This window comes from Haliaeetus albicilla, chromosome 23, assembly GCF_947461875.1.
Source record: "Haliaeetus albicilla chromosome 23, bHalAlb1.1, whole genome shotgun sequence".
NCBI classification, from domain to species: Eukaryota; Metazoa; Chordata; class Aves; order Accipitriformes; family Accipitridae; genus Haliaeetus; species Haliaeetus albicilla.
The window spans coordinates 7,587,343-7,605,813 of NC_091505.1; the positions used below are offsets into that span (position 1 = coordinate 7,587,343).

At 42.9% G+C, this 18,471-nt stretch overlaps 2 protein-coding genes and 1 long non-coding RNA gene across 9 annotated transcripts; 1 reads left to right on the plus strand and 2 right to left on the minus strand.

Moving 5' to 3' along the window:
• Positions 1 to 411: 411 nt before the first annotated feature.
• On the minus strand, positions 412 to 6,743 carry LOC138690704 (uncharacterized). Its single transcript, XR_011329471.1, has 4 exons — positions 6,360 to 6,743; positions 5,938 to 6,099; positions 4,041 to 4,180; positions 412 to 3,525 (listed from the first exon to the last, which is right to left on the minus strand). It is a non-coding gene; the product is annotated as an uncharacterized lncRNA (long non-coding RNA).
• On the plus strand, positions 6,389 to 8,922 carry C1GALT1C1 (C1GALT1 specific chaperone 1). Of its 4 annotated transcripts, none has more exons than XM_069811043.1 (2): positions 6,389 to 6,409; positions 7,520 to 8,922. In XM_069811043.1, exon 2 carries the CDS (start codon positions 7,525 to 7,527, stop codon positions 8,479 to 8,481), a length of 957 nt encoding a protein of 318 aa, XP_069667144.1. In that variant the 5' UTR covers positions 6,389 to 6,409; positions 7,520 to 7,524; the 3' UTR covers positions 8,482 to 8,922. The 4 variants fall into 4 exon arrangements, with proteins under 4 accessions (XP_069667144.1, XP_069667142.1, XP_069667140.1 ...); XM_069811041.1 differs by lacking the exon at positions 6,389 to 6,409 and adding an exon at positions 6,714 to 6,734; XM_069811039.1 differs by lacking the exon at positions 6,389 to 6,409 and adding an exon at positions 6,870 to 6,981.
• Positions 8,923 to 10,841: 1,919 nt separating this feature from the next.
• MCTS1 (MCTS1 re-initiation and release factor) lies at positions 10,842 to 18,427 on the minus strand. 4 transcript variants are annotated; one of them, XM_069811044.1, is made up of 6 exons: positions 18,268 to 18,426; positions 17,378 to 17,530; positions 16,542 to 16,639; positions 15,292 to 15,425; positions 14,166 to 14,233; positions 10,842 to 11,972 (listed from the first exon to the last, which is right to left on the minus strand). In XM_069811044.1, the coding sequence occupies exons 1-6, from the start codon at positions 18,276 to 18,278 to the stop codon at positions 11,891 to 11,893; spliced, it is 546 nt and encodes a 181-aa protein (XP_069667145.1). In that variant the 5' UTR covers positions 18,279 to 18,426; the 3' UTR covers positions 10,842 to 11,890. The 4 variants fall into 4 exon arrangements, with proteins under 4 accessions (XP_069667145.1, XP_069667148.1, XP_069667147.1 ...); XM_069811047.1 differs by having other exon boundaries at positions 11,895 to 13,372; positions 18,268 to 18,427; XM_069811046.1 differs by having other exon boundaries at positions 11,895 to 11,972; positions 14,166 to 14,246; positions 15,259 to 15,425; positions 18,268 to 18,427.
• Between the last annotated feature and the right edge of the window lie 44 nt (positions 18,428 to 18,471).

Sequence of the window (18,471 nt, forward strand, 5' to 3'; positions counted from 1 at the left end):
CCATTGAAAACATTTCTGACAGCTTCTTTGACAGATGTTCAAGATATGCTGTTGACAGTATATATTTTAACTGCTTAGGATTAATAATTAAAACTGATTCAGCACTGAGAATCATCTAACTTTGTTCTGATCGGGAAAAATCATGTTCAACTATGAGATGACTAGTATCATTAAAATTCTATTTCAGAGAACTGCTGTTAAGTGATAATTTTGCTCTTCAAATTAGGAGAGAGGATTAATAATTGAATCCAAAGACCTAGTTATATATTTTGGTGGGTTTGTTTCCTAATAGGAAGAATGACTTGAGCAAAAATCCATTAAAATTTTTAGTATTCCCATGCTAGTCTGATTCTAAGCTTTTCCATTAAGTAGCACAGTCATAATGGCATTAAACCACTTAAGCAGCAAAAACAGCACATAATTATCACTTTTAATTCAATCTTTTAGAGTGTGAATAGATACTGTACATCATTGACAATTCACGCTCCTAAAGAGATTTTTCTATTCCTTCATAGCAGCTTCACAGCCTCTTGTACTGATATAACTGACCTAAACATGTAATTTTTTTCTCAAGAAAAATTCCTCAGAATAATGAGCTAGCAAAATTAAGCACAGATGAAAAAAGTTGCAACAATCAGCTACTGCTTTATTCTTACCTGAAGGTAGATGTTTAGATATGAGTGAGAACTAGGGCACCGTTATCCATGTACCAGCATATCAACATTTGAAACTATGAGTGTACTCTCAGAATTATGAGCATGTTAGATATCGCACATATTAAAAAAAAAAAAAAAAAGTCCCACATAGAGAGTATGAAGTACATGGAAGCTCTCTATAGAAATGAGGGGGGAACAGAGAAGACTCTGCAGCACGTAGCATCCCCTCCCTTGCCCCTCAGCAGACCCCACTGTATTTACCACCTGAGACCTCATTCCTCTGGGAATTAGGAAGTGTGACGCCTTATCTGTACCTGCTGCCCCAAGCCGCAGTGACAATGCCTTGTCCCCTGCCATCAAGGACTGACAGGAGGTGCAGCTGGTGTGAACAGAGCAAATATTCGCTTCGCACCACGGCCATCCTCGATGCCAGCACTGCAGGGAGCCAGGAGCAACGCTGAGCGTCGCAGGGTCAGGGATCCCCCAGGTGCTTTTCCCCTGGGACACGCTCCCATAGGATTACGTCTCTGGCACACGGTAGCAGATACTAACACGGTGCTAAGAAGCAGTGGCACCTTTGCGGTTTTGTATCTGCTAAAGGGATCCATAAAGGCCAATAAAAGGCAGAGCGCAGGAGTGCTGTGGCTTAGTTGTTGACAGCAGTGACTCTGCTAAAGGCTGCAGCACAGTAGCTGCGGTAACAGAAGGCTGGGCAAGTCAGGAGTCTAAATACAGCCTGCTATTTACAAACTAAACTGGAAGAAACCAGACAGTACACTAGGACTGGCCAAGCTGAGGCCCTGCGAGACAATTCGACACTGTCAACATCTCTTTGAAAGAGAAAGAGGCTAAAATCTGACGCGTTGATCTCAAATGCACCAATATCTCAGGCCCTATGCGCTCTCCTCTTTTGCCTGCAGTTGTACGCTGCTCCCTGCTCACATGCACGCGCTATTAGCACTGCTCACATCCCTGCTTCACCAGAAAGCATAAAGCTTCTACATCTGATCGCGGTGCCAGAGTGACAGCATCCCCTCCTACACAGAACAAGCTCTCTCTTTCATGGGTCCTCAGCTACCAGCTAAAGACGAAACGGTTCTTCTCCCACCCCAGGACCCGACGTACAACGTTCGTGGTACATCTCCCCTCTGCTAAATCACAGCTTCTGCACACACAGCTCGGGAGCCTCCTGTTTCAACATCAGTATAGGAAAGCAAATGTCTGCTTGGAGAAAATCTGATACTTTAAAACCTCAATTTCCTTGACGAAATAAAGGGATGCCAACATTTGGTACAAGAAAGCATCTCATGGAAGCTACTGACATTCAGGCCTGTCAAATGCTCTGCTATTTCCATCCTTCCTCTTCCTCCTCTTCCCTTATTGGGCTAACATCAACAGAACTTCACAGATCCTCCCATCTAGTAACAATGACTATTTACTCACCATAACCCCTTTTACAATAAATACCATGCAAGAAGCTTTTGCGTATCTCCAGGTTGCAGGTAACCAAACTGAGGCAATGCCTAAAGAAGATTTTCTAAGACACTGGAGCAGAACTCCTGTAAACCAAGCCACAAACCTAGTCCTGTGCTTAGGCTCCACAAACTGTCCATAAATCACATCAAGGCAGCGCCTGAAGAGCAGCGTTCCCCTTCTGGCTTCTCTGTGTGCCACGGGGCCGTCTTTGTCACTGCTGCTCGCAACGGTGCTTCTTACCCATGCAATCTGAGCCTGAAAAAACATAATTTGAGACCATAATTTTCTGCAGAGGCCCTTTTACAAATAACCTCAGACTGACAAAAGCAAGCTCCTTAAAGATGCAGCAAAAATCACTTCATCACTGTTTCATGCATTTTAGTTTAAAGGACTATTAAGAACCCATTCTTTCTGATAGAATTCTATTTTGATCTCCACTTTTTTTTCCTTCGGGAGCTTGAAAAATAAGATTTCTCTCTCTCTGCTTTTTTTTTTTTCCTGTTTCTATCTGAGCAATGATGACTTTTTTTTTTTCCTGTGCTTCTAAGAGAGTTGACATTAAAATGTCTAGTTCCTATTCTCTTTCTGTTGTATTTGTGCATCGGAGCCATTCACAATTATGTCAGCTCAGCTCTGGGCATTGTCTCTGCTAGTTCAATTCCAGCTGAATTGCTGGAGCTAGCAGGACATTAGCATTCACTTGATTGATTTGGCATACCCAGAGAATAAGATGAGTTTTGCATTCAGCTACACACATTAAAAACTGAAGAAATTATAAAGCAGTCCAAAGTTGGTAAGTTCTTTTGGAGTCACACATCTTTTGCGTCTCATATATCTTCCTGTGCTTGAGGGCACCATTTAAATAATGGCTATTTCAATGCCAAGCTCTTCCTTGACAGTGCTCATGGATGAAAGAAGAGCGAAAAGTGATTTAAAACTATTGTTTAACATAGTTAATCAATTTAACAGATTTCAAGGCTAAACGAGCATATTATGCACTATCTCCTATAAAATGTGGGCTATACAATTTCATCTTGTAATTCCAGCATTTTGTCCGACAACTGGAGAGAACACTTTTTCAGAGGTAAATACTTCAACCCCAGTTTTGAAATTAGTATTAAAAATATAACACTGTATCTCTTGATGGCTTTAAAATTTTCTTCCTTTGTCCAGTGCCTACCCCTGTGACAAGGTTTTGGTGTCCGATGCGGCTGTGCACGCTTGCTCAAGATACACACGACCTATGAAGAGTCCACGTCTTTCCAGATTCCAGATTTTGAGTGTGAAACTAAAGTGAAGAAGAGGATGCAGGGCAAAATTTTCAAATGAGGGGGCTAAAGTTTGGCTCCAGAATCTATCCTTCTCCAAAAGAAATGCTCAGCTGAGCAGGTCCCTGTGAAGTGAATGAAGAAATCTGGCTTTACCTACCTGTGAACTAAAATCTCCACCTCACTATTTTATGACTTTAGAACAGGGATTCCCAAACCTTTTCCAACCATAGGATTGAAGACCTCAGCAGACAAGTTTGTTCAATTATGCACTTTATGGGCTGAATGAAATAATGGAAGTGCCAGGTATGTAACAGAACAGTAATAGTTGACCTCTTCATAAAAGCCCTTTTCTTGCACTGTCTCTGTTGGCATCAATGGGAGTTCAGCTATTCGATCATAAACTCACTTGACCTCCTCTCCTGATGGAGTCAGATGGACGGGTAAAACTTGTGTGTTTTCCAGCAGCTTCAGCATCATAAATACATGGGTGATGTGACAACAAAGTCAACTGTCCCAGTTCAACCATACCTCTGCATTTCTCATTATTTCAACAGTATCTTCTGATTAGGGGTTCCTTCTATATGGCATATAGCTCAACTGGTGTTTTAACTGCCCAGAAAAGTCTGCAATAGCTCACCTCTAACTTTGGTTACCCACTCGGAATGTTACTGCACTGCTCTAGCCCAGCCTCTCTGCTGCACACTTACCTAACAGAGAGACAGATGAGTCTGTTTCCAAGAGAGTGGACAGTCATTTGTGATCATTAACAAGCAGTCACTGTAAGAGATGACAATTCATGTGTCAGCTGAAACATTTTGCATTAATTGGAAGAAAGTTCCTATCAAATATGTTTTGATAATAGCCAATCTCTCATGGACATTTCGGACCACACAGTGAGAACATTATGTTTGATGTCTTTCCTTGGAGGCAAGAAAGAGCATCAGAAGGCAAATGCAGCTGCAGGCAGCGAGGAAAGACAAACAGAAAACAGCAGGGGATCAGCTGTCTGTCGAGACAAGCAATGAGCCGGGGAGCAATTCAGCTCTGTCAGCAGTTTAGATCCTGGCACAGGTCTGTAGTTTCAAAAGCTGCTATTGTTTGAGAGCGTGGTAGAGATTACTGCAAAGGATCGGTAGGAAGTAAGGGGTGAAGCTGCAGCTAATGAACATCTCAATGGACAGCAAGCCAGTGCTCAAAGCTGAAATCTGGCCGATGATACTCTGTGTGCATACGTAACTGCACGTTTTAATACAAAACTAATGCACAGCCATTTGAGGTGATCTTGGAGGAGTCGGTTCTCCTGGTTCATTCCTACCGTGTGGCTAAGCATCTCCCTTGGCTTTCCTCACCCAACCTCCATCTTAGGGCTGGCCCTTCCTTGCTTATGACATTTGACTGGTTCCCAGCCCATGGTGGAATGGCTTCAAACACTTATCTCCTGCAGTTTTTAAAAACAGTTTCTTGTAGTAATTTGAGATGGATAGTTTACAGGAGTACATGTATGTCTAAATGAGTTCTAATATAGCTCCAGAATACTTAACAATGGCTGCTGTGAGATCTTATGCATTACTATACCATTTTAGCCCTTTTAACACAAAGCAACAGCTTCAAGCAACACAGAAGGCAGAAGAGTCTCTTCAGGTTTATAACATGTTTTACATGCTGCTTAAACTTTCTCTTCACTGATCTGCTGCTGGATAAAAGCAATGTTGAAAATGTATTAAAGCGCCAGTCAAGATCTGTAACTACATTAGTCATTCTGTCAGAGCCTTGGAAAGAACCTCACTGAAGTCAAGCAGGAAAACAATTTGCTGAAGCATCAGCTGAAGCAGTGAATCGCAACTCATTCAAATCTGTCTGAAGTACACGATCAGGCAACTGCTGAAGCCCTGAAAGCCACAACTGATTCTGCAAACAGGAGATACGTAAAACAAACTTTGAGCTGACCTCTAATCTCTGGTATGTGATAACAACCCGAGTGTCCACCTATTTATACCTTAAAGGCAGCCAGGTGGGAAAAGATAGGATGAGTGACGTTCCTTTAGTGTGGCAACAGCTACCTGAACATACAAACTGACAGTATTCTCCTATCACAGTGTGGAACTGGGGTTTAGCTCCACTGAATGGAGCCAATCTGGACATACAGTGATCCAACCAAAATCACTGTTTTGTAACATTTTTACCTGAAACACAAGCAATGATTCCCCAGGCCCAGAAGAGTCAAGCAATCGATATTCTGACAGATCTTTTTGCCAAGGTAACATCGTTAAGCTTTGATGTCTACAGTACAACCATGAGCCTAAAAAAAAAAAAAAAACTTACCTGAATAACTGAGGCATCTGGGGAACCCAGCCAGATGCCAGAGAATGCAGAGCACCTCAGTTGTAAATTGACTTAAATAAAACCCACCAAGTTCAGCCAACCAGGGCATACCTTACAATATAGGGAAAACCTACCTAGGACTTTATCCTAACCACTATGTTGGCCTAAGAGTACACTATGATCAGCTAATAAAGAGATAAAATATGTAAAACCTTTTTTTTTTTTCCCCTCAAGAGGCTGGTGGAAAAGGGGAGCTAACTATTGTTCAGTGATGCTCCTTCAAATCAGGTGTCAATCCTAAATTCTTGAGATACGATGTGTAGAAAGTGATTCTGACATGCCTCTTTCAATCTGGAGCTCAGGAATAATTACCACTAAAGGAAAGAAAAAGTTATGTGAGCAGAAAAACGTTTTGGGTTTACTCTTTAAATGTTAACTGATCTCGTGTGTGTGTGTGGTGCTCCATGCCAGGGAAAAGGAAAACAAGTGAAACGTACTATGCTTCCAGCACACCGTATTTTATTAGTTTGGAAATTTAGGGCAGCATATCTCATCAGTGTCAGCAGATGTGATGCTGGATACGGTTTAAGGCCGGTTCTGCCTTTCCTTCGCCGCCCCGTCCCCATTCGCCTACCTTCCGATTTAAAAGCAGCGAGATCGCGCTAGAAGAAACTCAAAAGTCAGGTAAAAACCTCCGCAAAGCGGTTCAGGTTAGCACCGTCAACAAGAGCCAAGCAGCCGCCGCGGGGCCGAGGCCGCCCCAGCCCGCGCTCGGCCGGGGAGAAGCGCCAAGCGGCCCTTCCCCACAAGATGGCGGGGCTGCCCCGCCAGGCCGGCCGCTCCTCCGCCGGCTCGGCCCCGGCCCCGGCCCCTCCAGCCTCTGCCTAAAGGCGAACCGGCGGCGCCCGGCCCCGCTCCTCCGAACCACACGGGCCCCGAGGCTCCTCTCCTCAGCCGCCGGGCGAGCCGGCCTCCCCGACGGCACCCTCCAGGCCCCGCCGCCGTGAAGGTAAACGAGCGGGGAGAGTCGGCCACGGCGGCGAGGCGAGGGCAGGCGGGCAGCAGGGCTCGCCGTCCGGCGGCCGAGGGCGGCGGCACCGGGAGCGGGAGCGCACCGCGAGATGGCGGCCGCGCCTCCGCACCAGCGAGCGGGCGGTGCCTAGAAAGGCCGCGGGCGGCGCTTCCGGCGGGGAAGAGGAAGAGGCGGTGAGGCGGGGCGGCGCGCTTCCGGGGCGCGGGAGGGCCCGGCGGCACCGGTAAGCGGGCGGGCGGGCCAAGGCGAGGCAGGACCGGTCCCAGCCCCGGCGGTTGTAGGGCTCCCCCGGCGCTCCGGGTGTCTCGGGGAGGAGGGGGGGCTGCCGTTAGCGGGATAGCGGGCAGGGTCCCGGGACTACGGGGGAACGTGGCCTCCGGCAGCGGCCGGGCCTCCGGTACCGCGGCGTCTCCGGTACCGCGGCGTCGCGGTGCTCCGGGCGAGCGGGGAGGCTGCGGGGCCGGAGCAGAGCAGCGGCGGAGCGGGGGCCGGGCGGTCACGGCGGTAGAGCGGGTCCGGTGGCCGAGACCCCTCCCGCCGGGGCCTGTCGTACCGTCAGCGGTAACGAGAACCGAGCTGGGGGACTTTTTTTTTTTTTTTTTTTCTTTTTTTCCTGTACCGCTCCTTCACCAGCGTCGTCCTGGTACGTGAGCGAAGGGAAGCACAGCTGGGTTTCGAAATTGAAGAGCCTATTGAAACTATACAGAATCTGCAGTAGTAAACTTACGCCGTAAGAACTTACAGGAATGTCTCCTTTCTAGGGAAAATGATTTCCGAAAGCAACTCCTTCGTGAAGGGAGTGGTGCTCGGAGGAGCCTTCTGCATGTTGGTTACGCTCCTCGGACATATTAAGGTGGGCCACGGGACTAAAGCACATCACCATGAGCATCACCACATCCAGGCTCCCAACAAAGAAGATGTCTTAAACCTTTCAGAAGGCGAACGCATAGAGCTTAGTAAAAGTATCCGCGTTTACTGTATCATCCTTGTGAAACCGAAAGATCTGGGGCACTGGGCTGCAGTGAAAGAGACGTGGAGCAAGCACTGCGACAAGGTGGAATTCTACAGCTCTGAAAACGTCAAAGTGTTTGATTCTGTAGCCCTCAACACAAATGACTTATGGGTGATGATGAGAAAAGCTTACAAGATAACGTATGAACGCTATAAAGATGAATTCAGCTGGTTCTTCCTTGCCTATCCAACAACATTCGCTATTATTGAAAATCTCAAGTATTTCTTACTAAAAAAAGACCCCTCACAGCCTTTTTATATAGGCCACACTGTGAAAGCTGGTGACCTTGAGTATGTAGATGGCGAGGGAGGAATTGTCTTAAGCATCGAATCACTAACACGACTCTCCCGTGTTCTTGAAGACTCTGACAAGTGTCCAGAGCAGGGAGGCATGATTTGGAAACTTGCCGAGGACAAACAGCTAGCGATCTGCCTGAAGTATACTGGAGTGTTTGCTGAGAACGCGGAAGACGCAGAAGGAAAAGACGTCTTTAACACGAAATCAGTTGGTGCTCTCATTAAGGAAGCAATGTCTACTCACCCTCAGCAGGTGGTGGACGGCTGCTGCTCCGACATGGCCATCACCTTCAGCGGACTGGCCCCGAACCATATGCACGTGATGATGTACGGTGTTTACAGGCTGAGACCCTACGGCCACACGTACAATGATGCACTTGTCTTCTTGCCACCTGCAGGTTCAGACAATGACTGATGTCTCTCCAGAGAACACCTGGAACCATGGAGTCAGCTCGTCTCATGACACACATTTGTACTGACAGATTGGATTTTTGTATCTGGTGGTACTGGTGTACAATTTTTTTTTTGCACATTGAGGTTTGGTAAAGCTCTTAATTTTAAAAGTGGAAGGAGAACTTTTTTCTAAATCTTTTATACAGAAATGATTCTGGCTTTTGACAGTGCTGCAATGAAATGATAAAGAAGTTGTTAATGTTTATGGTAAAAGGAAATTAAGTTTATATGGGGGTTTGTACATGTAAATATTTATTAATGAAAATTCAAATGAACTTTAGTCTACTATTACAAATCTATTTTTGCAAGACTTTGATTCTTTCAATTCTTCCAGGCATTTCTAGAATGTCTTTATATCTTTCCAAGACGTACCAATAAAACTGACTACACCTTCAGTCTCAAAGACTAACTTTAAGCTATTTCCTTTAAACTAGGCTACACAATAGCTTCAGTTATGCTGTTTATGCAGCACCTGTTGCTTTATGCACAGCCTCCTAACCCAGTAAGGAATTTGCAAGAAGCAAGCTGACAAGAGTTCTGTTAGAAAGTTGCAGCAGAATAATATTAAGTGACCTTTGGACTGCTGTTTTTAAGCAGACAAAGAGGTAAGTGTACTTGAATAAGTATTGACATGGTCACATAGCCTGTTATCACAAGAGTAATTGCTCATTTAAAATTTCACTTCATACGTAAGTGTATTAGAATAAAGGTTCAGTATTATTTTCACTCCCGTTAGTGATGCTAAGCATTTACAAGAAGTTGGTTAACTGTCAATTCAAATGTAGCGTAGATATGTTTAGAGATACCGTTTAACACCAAGATGCAGGAAGAGTAACACGTGCTTGTACTCCCAACCTTTGAATAATACACAAAACAGGTTACATGCACAACAAAGCAATATGCAGACCTCCCCAATACTGGGTTGGGGGGTTGTGTGGTGGCTTTTGGTTTTGTGGGGTTTTTTGTTGGTTTACAATTGAGTGCACTTGCAATGAGTTTTATACAAGTTACCAGGTCACACTCCCTCACAGTTACAGCACATGGGAATAAACAGCAGTTCAATATTTACTTCATTTAGAACTCACTGACCTGACCCAGATGTTTCAAGACTTAAAGAAGGTGCTACATCTAGGACTATCACAGGCTTTTTTGGTACTACAAGATCCATAAGAGACCTGACAAGATAGTATGTTATCTCACCTTTCTTTAACAGACTATTTGTGATATCTCATCCTATTCTCAGCTGCAAGGAGGCAGGCTGGGAAGTGAAACAGCTGCTTCAGAGGCGATAGGAATATCCACATCTTTTCTGTTTTAAGCATCAAGGCCTTCATTTTTGACAAGCATGGTAAGACAACTGCTCAGACCCCCAAGCAAGCTACCACAGCTCAGCTGTTTCAGAAGGTGCACCTTGTCTCACCTTTAGCACATTCTCCTCCTCTGTGTCAGTCAGAGCTCAGCTGACCTAGCAAGACAAACATGTACATGATTGCTGCCAAAACAGAGATAAAATTTTAGTATTTTTGATGTTCTTCTAAATTGGTATACAAAATAACTTAAGCATGATTTAACTTGTATCTTCTTACAGAATCATTTTTGAAAGGTTAGATCCACCATTGGGAATACTCTGACAAAGCCAGACAAAGAAAGTAAAATTTTGATTTCAGTGGTGCTTCTGATATTAAACACAGTTCTCACCCCACTGCAACAACAGCAGTCATAGGGCAAGTCAAGGAAAAAGACTGGGAGTTAACATTTCAAACCAGAATAAATATAATTTATCACAGATTTGAGAGGTACTGTAACACAACTGGAGACAAGATGGGAGGGGGAAAAGCAAGCCACAGAACTCAAGACGAGCTCATCTTATGCAGAAAAGAACCACTGAAGCACAAACCGATTCCCCATACGTAAAAATGTCCATTAGCATTCCGAAGGGAAGGTTGAGGTTTGACCAAAATTTTTTCTGCAACGCTGCTGTAATAATAATCACCTTCATTTCTGTCTTCCTACATTAATAAATAGTTTCAAATTTACCCTGTGATTTTCAGAAATACTATCTTGTAAATCATTTTACAGGAGAAATTTAAAAGTAGCACATACTAGGTAACACATTCCATCTCCCATGTCTTAATTTGACTTTAGAATCAGATGGAGAACACCTCTGCCACTATCTTCTGTAAAGGTCCCAGGGTGAGCAAACCAAACATGCAGAACAGCACTGAGACAAGGCACTTGCATACAAAATTAGGTTCTCCCATTATAAAATACAAGTGTTAGAACAGAGACTTGAAATATTAATAAATGCTTCCAGAGACAGAGTTAGGAGTGGTAGACCTTAAAGTTTCCTTGGTTTATTAAATGGTTCCATGGCACAGGCTGTTTTCCATAGGCATAGCTTTGGGTATGCAGTTGCTGAACAAAGAGTCGGATTTTCCAGACAAATACACAATGCTCTTTAACTCGTTCTGTAGATGTACATGTATGTGGCAGTGTGCACAAGCTGAGATCTCTTTCGAAGCTCCACCTGAAGAAGTTGCTTCTGGCTACACTGATAACCATGTTTTGCTATCATGACTTTGTTAAACAGTGATTTTGTTTCTGCTCCTAAAATAAGAAGGCAAACAGGGAGTAGAGCATCAGGCACCACATTGGCACACACTCCATCTGGAGTATGCCCACCATTACTATAAACTCCACTATAAGGAAAGCAATATCAAACAGTGTTGGCAGGTAGAAATTTGAACATATATATATTCTTCAGATATGAACTAGCATAAAAGGATTTCTAGTCCACATACCAGTCTTAAATCCATAAATCCTATACAGATAAATGCATATTAAAAAGAGAAACTCCTTAAGTAAAATATTGAAGTTAATGCTGTTAATAAATTAAGTTAAAAATAAATGTCAAAAAACCTGATTTCTCCACATTCAAGACACAGGTAGACTAACAAGATGTTAATCAGAAGAAAAAAATCTGAAATGTTTCAGAGGTTTTATAAACCGTATTAATTATATTTCACATACGCTGTATATTACTCTTTTAGAAGAGCATAAAAATGTAAACATTTCTTGGCTTTTTCCTCCTTTTTGTTTGCAATAGTCTACTCACAGTCCATGCAGGATCTTTCTATCATATATCTTCAGTCACTGAAGACTTCGGTTTAAGACAAAACAAAAGAACTGCAATCAAAAGAAATCTAGAAAACTATTGTAGCCTAACAGTACTTTCGCATTCACTTGATTTATTTAGCATAGCCACAGAACAAAGTAATTTGTACATTCAGTCACATTAAAAACAAGGAATTGCAAAGCAGTCCACATTTAATCTAAGTGCATTCCTTTGGAGTAACACAGTTCCTTTTGTTTCACTTGTATGTCTTCATATGCCAAAGGCCATCATTTAAATAGTGGATATTTTCGATACCAATCCCTTTGTTGACCTTCTCACTGTAGGAGGAGGAAAAAGGTACAGAAGTATTAGCTAGGTTAAATATTAGAGCAGTACAAAATACAACATTTAAAGTAGAAAATGCAAACTTTCTCAACTGGAATGGGAGAAGCTATCATCCACAAAGTCATAATCTTCAACAGCAGGTGGACAAGAAACAATATTTGTTATTACATGTACCCACATTGGTGAATGATAAGAGGACAATATTTGCCTTCCGCATTTCGTCAACAACTTTCCACAATATTTTTAACTACTTCTTTGTGGAAGGCAGTTCTTCAGACAACACTTCTGCTACTATTCTTAATTTTAGCATTTCTCTATCAAAGTAGCACAGCAGTTTTAAGTGACCCTCCCCCTCCTAGCACAGGAGGTGGTGTAACATGGCTGGAACATGGAATTTGACAAGTTCTAGTTCCAAGTGTGCCAGTGACACAAGCAAATGCAGGTGAGCTGCTTCACTGCTAGTTGCAGGACATCTACCCACTTAATAAAGAATTTTAAATGATGAATTTATGATCCAAGGACTTGCAGCATGTTACAGACATACTATCCTTCTGTATCTTTTGAGTCATGTCATCTTTTAAAAATGATTGGGGTTTGCATCTGCATTGGATTGGTGTTAATCTTTTTTCCACTACATTATTCCATGGAAAAAACCTAGTTTTGTCACAATAAACAAGACAAATCTCATCATTCGAGGACTCAGAACAAGTTTCATTCCTCTGGAGAATATAATTTACTGTGTTTACACTAAGTGTTCCATTACTTATACGACTTGTCCAAAAGTAATCAGGAAGGAAAATACTGCTATGTTAACTCCATTAACACATCATGGATCATAATCACACTAAGTGACTGAAATCATAGTTTCACAATTTTCTGCTTTAAACAACATTACACAAAAAAACATGCGAACGGGCTGTATAGATGAGTATCATTTCATTTTCCTCCCCAGTTCATGTTGCTTCTCACAGGAACAGGATATTCAGCCGCAAGGCTGCTGAATTTGAAGTTAGGATTAGGAATACAGATAATCTTGGTTTGCAGTGATCACAGCAGATCACTGGGACAAAAGTAGCTATTCTTTCTACTTACTTTTGGAGTCTTTTGAAGGCACTACAAAGAATCTTGAGGAATACAATTCCGCTACAGCAGGTCTAAACTGCTGCAGTCCCACTCTATCCCTGTCCCCCGTAACACATTCCCACCTCTCTCCCTTGTGCTACCGTCACAACTTAGGATCACAGAGTGAAATTCGTAAGATGATCCTGCTGAGAATTATCCCCACAAGAAAGAATGACTTGTTTTCATCAAAATCAGCTTCCTTACCCACCTGAGTACTAGACAGGGCTGGAACCAACACAGCCCAAACCTGCTGGGTGCATCTTACATCCTGCTGCAAGACATTATAGAACTTAAAGTGACAAAGTGGTTTAGCTACTTGTAATTTAGCACTATCTGAATGCTAAGAACAACTAACATCCATTTCCGTTTTCTGTCTCTTTTCCTTCCCAAAGAGTTTTCAGTCGATATTTATCCCCTGAACAGACCTCTACATTTCAGAAGAAGCTCAGCTAAGCTAGTAAGCGCATAAAGCAGGAATGCTGCATGTGGGTACAAGGTAAAGAAAAAGAGAAGGCCACAGAGGAAAGCCCAGCTGGTCAGCCAAATACCAGCAGAACTTTAGTCTTGGCTGTTCCTGCAGACAAAAAAAAAAAAAAAAAAAAATCACTTCAACATTTTCAACCCCTCAAATCCAAATTACATCTCTTGCCTAGCCAAGGTAGCAAGTACAATACAAATACTTCTTTGTTCAGCAAGATCTTTGAGAAAGTATGATCAGAGAGCAAGAAATACTAACATTCAGCAGCAGCACTGATGTTCTGCGTCTTAAAATCCGCATTCACATTAAAAGAACTATTTTGATTCCATTTGGTAAAAAAGTGAGTAGGGAAGTGTCCTGGCATATAAGCTTAAGTATAAGCTTAAACCACAACAGGAAGATACTCCCTGCCTCCTCTACCTTCCCTGAATATTAATCAACAAAATGAAATCTTAAAAAATTCTGTACTTGAACAACATGTGCTGCAACAGTGATGCAGTAACCTTGACAGTAGTACTTATATTCCAAACTTAACACAGGAATAATGACGTGGGACAGGTTATATTTCAATTTTTAAAACACTTACATGTCCTCAGCTGACATCTTCATTACTCCCACACATAATGCATGTTGTTTTCCCTCTGCCATTATTGCCTACAAATTGCCACTAAGGAAAACAGATTTTTTTAAAAACTATTTCAGAAAAGTAAAAGCAATATGAGGAAACAACTTTCCAAAAAGTTTCAAAATCCCATGTTGAACTTTTACCCTTTTAGTAATTCTAGAGCTCTAGCTCTTAAAGATAAGCAAACAATGCACTGCATTTAACAACTGAATCACAGTGTGTAGAACAAAGCATGTATTTATGAACTTCAAACAGCAATTACAGAAAAAGATCTCTCGGCACTACACTCCATTTCTTCCTTTGTGCCTAACGCTGAGAGATGACAGCCTCACCCTTTCTGGAACAAAACTGCACATGTTTGCGGGGCGATTTTAGATTCCAAGGTACAGAAGAATTGAGACACATCTAAAGAAAACCAGAAGTACTGAAACCAGACGTGTTCTTTTCAAAGCTTAGCAACACATGATGCTAATGGCTGATCTTTCTGTACAGCATCTAACTAACAACAAAAGCACCACAGCTTGGTATTATTAATGCTGTATTTGCTCAGGGTTCCTTTCTCAGTAATATCATGAGCAGGAGTGAATTAGCATACTTTCCTCATTTTACATATGCTAATTTCATCAGACACATAGAACAATTCCTGACTACAGCAAAGCTGATCCTAAACATCTTTCCAAATTCCCTAGGAACAGGAGCAAACTCTTCTATAACTGAAACAGATACGAGATTGATTATGGAGGCAGGGGACACATTACACTGTGCCTCATCTATTTTTACAGTTCTGCATAAAATCACAAAGGAGCTCCACTTATCAATTAGCTTAATGAACAGCATGCCACCCAACAGCACAGCAGGAATCATTATTCGGTTTGGAACATCACAGTAAGCAAAAAAAAAAAAATTAAGAACAATTTTAACCTTGCCAAATAACATCTGAACCTCTGCAGCTCTTTTCAGAACACTAGTTATTCCATGAAATACCATTAAAATCCAAAGTAATTCAGATTATGATCATCTGAGAACACAAGAACAGAAATTTAACTCATCTCACAGCAAGCAGTAATTCATCATTAAAGAAGGATACAACAACAGTATCAACGGCAGCAGGGTAAAGTTTTGCTCCAGGAGACGTCAGGCCAGGGCACATTATATTAGCTCCACTTAGTACAAATTTAATGGCGCCTTTATCAACCTGCTGATGTGGTAGAATAAATGGGTCTAGGAGGGGAAAGATAGAGCATTACAATTAATATGATGACAACATGAATAGCTCATTATCAAGTCAGTTTAGATGGGGCAATTAGATATATAGTCTGCTGCAAGGGTAGGAAGTTTGAGAAACAATTACTGGAGCTCCTGCTGGGCTGTACTGTCCCAAAAGGACACAAGTACTGTTCTCCCAGACCACATCTTTTATCCAAAAACCAAAGGGTAATCCAACACTAGGCCTATGCCTCCTGCATACTCATATACTGAGTAACAATTTTAACAATTTCCCCTGGTGAAAACAATCATGCAAGTGCCCATATACTAAGAGCTCTTAAGACCAAGGGGCCTTAAATCCCTCAAATTATATGTATAACCTCTTACATGAAAAAGAAACAGTTCAACGTTAACAGGACAAAAAAGGCAAAGATGGACAAAATTCATGAAGGCTGTCAGCTCTCCAAGCCACCCTTCAAGTGCACGCACCTTCTTGAAGTATTGCAAACACTGAGATTTGACCGAATAACATTTTTAGGGACACCTCCACTCATCCAAATGAGAGTAACACAATCAAGCAGAACAGTGAGAACAACAAGAAAAATAACGTGAGAGTAAATTGTAAGAAGTAAAAAGCATGCAGCATAAATTGTTACAAGAGACAAGAATACATTACAGCATTAAACTCATGATTAAAGAATATTTTTCTAGTAAGAACCTACAAGTATTTGGAAGGAAGCAAAAAGGGTTTAAAGGAAGACTTGAAAGAACAACGATAGGGACTAACAACAGGAAATTTAGATCCCTGTCCTAGGGAAACCTCCCTCAAGATTTTTTGCAGAGCTTTGCACAATTTAATTTTTAGAAATCAAAGCTCAGATTGCTTAACAAAGAGCATTACAGTAATTATGGAGGAAGCAACCCATATAGGCACCTAATATAGCAAAGCAATAAATTACAGTTGAGAAGGTATACTATATCTTTAAGATCTATTGTGGAAAATATATAAATATATATATATATGTATATGCACGTAAGTACTAAGTTCTTTTTAATTCAGTTCTACGGAAGTCCTGTGGAATCACGTGCTCATCCCTCTCTCCCCACCACTACCATCCCCAAGAAACTTACATTTGTGAAGCAACCTTAGCGTCGGGTAAAAAATCCCTTCTCTTTGTCTGAAGAACAGCAACTCCCCATTCACAGTGAGGATTTCTATGTGTTCATGACTGCAAGATCAAAAAAAGATTATTCCAATAGCTACTTAACCCTTTTATAGTTTAAATGAAGTATTTCACTTCACAGACTCTGGTCTATCTTGGCATCTGAGAATTAAGAAAGCCAATTAGCAAGAAAACTTAAAACTAAAAATATTATTTTTTTAATGGCTTTTCTTCAACACTGGCCTCCTGCACACTTCCTGCACCTTTAAAAAACAAGAAAGAAAAAAAAGAAAAAAAAAACTAAGACAAATATCCAGCTGGTCACAAACTGCATTTCTTTGGGTTTTTTTTAAACGCAATACAAAGAGTGGACAAGGAGAAGGAATCAGCAAAAATACACTACCCTCTATTTAAAAAAAAAAGACAATAATCCAGATACTATTTTGGGGCTTCCATATACTAAAAAAATGCTACTGAAAACTATCCAAACAAGTCTGAGCTTCCATATCCATAAAGCTGAATGCTTCCCTTCAACAACAGGCTGATCCCTGGAGAGTCCCTGAATATACTGCACATTCACTACTAGGCAGCATTTTTGTTTTCCTCACACATCCTACTAGCATGCCTTCAAGAGACTGACGAGCACACGCAAACTTTCTGGTTTGGCCAGAACATGGACTATTACCTATTAAGAAATGATAGATGCTTTTCAAAAACAGTAGGTTCATCTACTACATAAAACAAACGTATAAAGGAAGCAATCCTAGCACCTCGGAAGCAAAGTTTAAGAGAAAAGAAACTTACCATCTTACTATTTTGACTGGGTCTTTCTTTGGCATAATTTGGTTTAGCCATGGTTCAATGACAGGAAACTGGTCTATCAGTTGATTCTTAATACCTTTAATAACTGAAGTCTTCAGCTGGATGCAGTTTGATACATTCTCCTTTTCATCAAATCTGCCAAGTGAGTGAAAGTATTTCAGAAACGCACAATTTGCTGCCCAAAAGATGCCATATCTCAGCAGCATTCTTTGGAAATGCTTATGAACTCGCTGTGAAACCTTAGCGGTACCACATCTGCCCAACTTTCAAATCTCGGATTTTATGAGGCTTCAGTTTGTCCCCTGGGAACACTGGGCTGGGGGAAGGCCAGGGGGTCGCCACTAGTAGGCTGTCTTTGCCCCTAAACTTTGCGTACATCCACGAAACATGCTTTTAGTCTCACAGATACACCTTGGCACGCAGCGTTACCTCACTCAACTCGTAGAGCAGACTTTGCTGGTAACACTAACGCCTATAGCCCTGTTTAGACGTATTTACCTTTACCGCAGACGTACGAACTGCGCTTTGCACTACCCCAAAGTTCAGACGAGTTAATGACCCGGCTTACTTTTTAGGTTTTTCCTCTGTAACAACCAAGCGCCCGAACGGCCCAGGCCAGCGCGCCCGAAGGCAAAGCCGACGGCTGCGGGGCGAGCGCTCCCCCGCGGGCTGAAGGCGCGCCCCGGGGAGGCCGGGCCTGCCGGCGGGGAGCGGGGCCGACCGCTCCCGGGCTGCACCCCCGGCCCCGGCCCCCGAGCGGGGCCTGGCCGTGCCGGTACCGCGCTGAGACCGGGCCGGCAGGGCCGAACGCCGAGCCCGCCCCGGCCCCGCTTTCCCCCAACCCCTCCCCGCTTTCCCCCGGCCCCACTCACTTCTTGAACATCCTGGGGGCGGTGGGCGCCGGGCGGACGAGTGCGTGGGGCCGGCGGGCGGCGGCGCGGGCACCCACAGCCTCCGCGCTCCCTCACACGAGGCTCCCGACCCTCCCCTCCGCGCCAGCCGGAAGACGCCGCGCGCTTTACGGCCTGTCGCGCCGCTCCATAACAACGCAACGCGCCGAGCGTCACCGGGGCGGG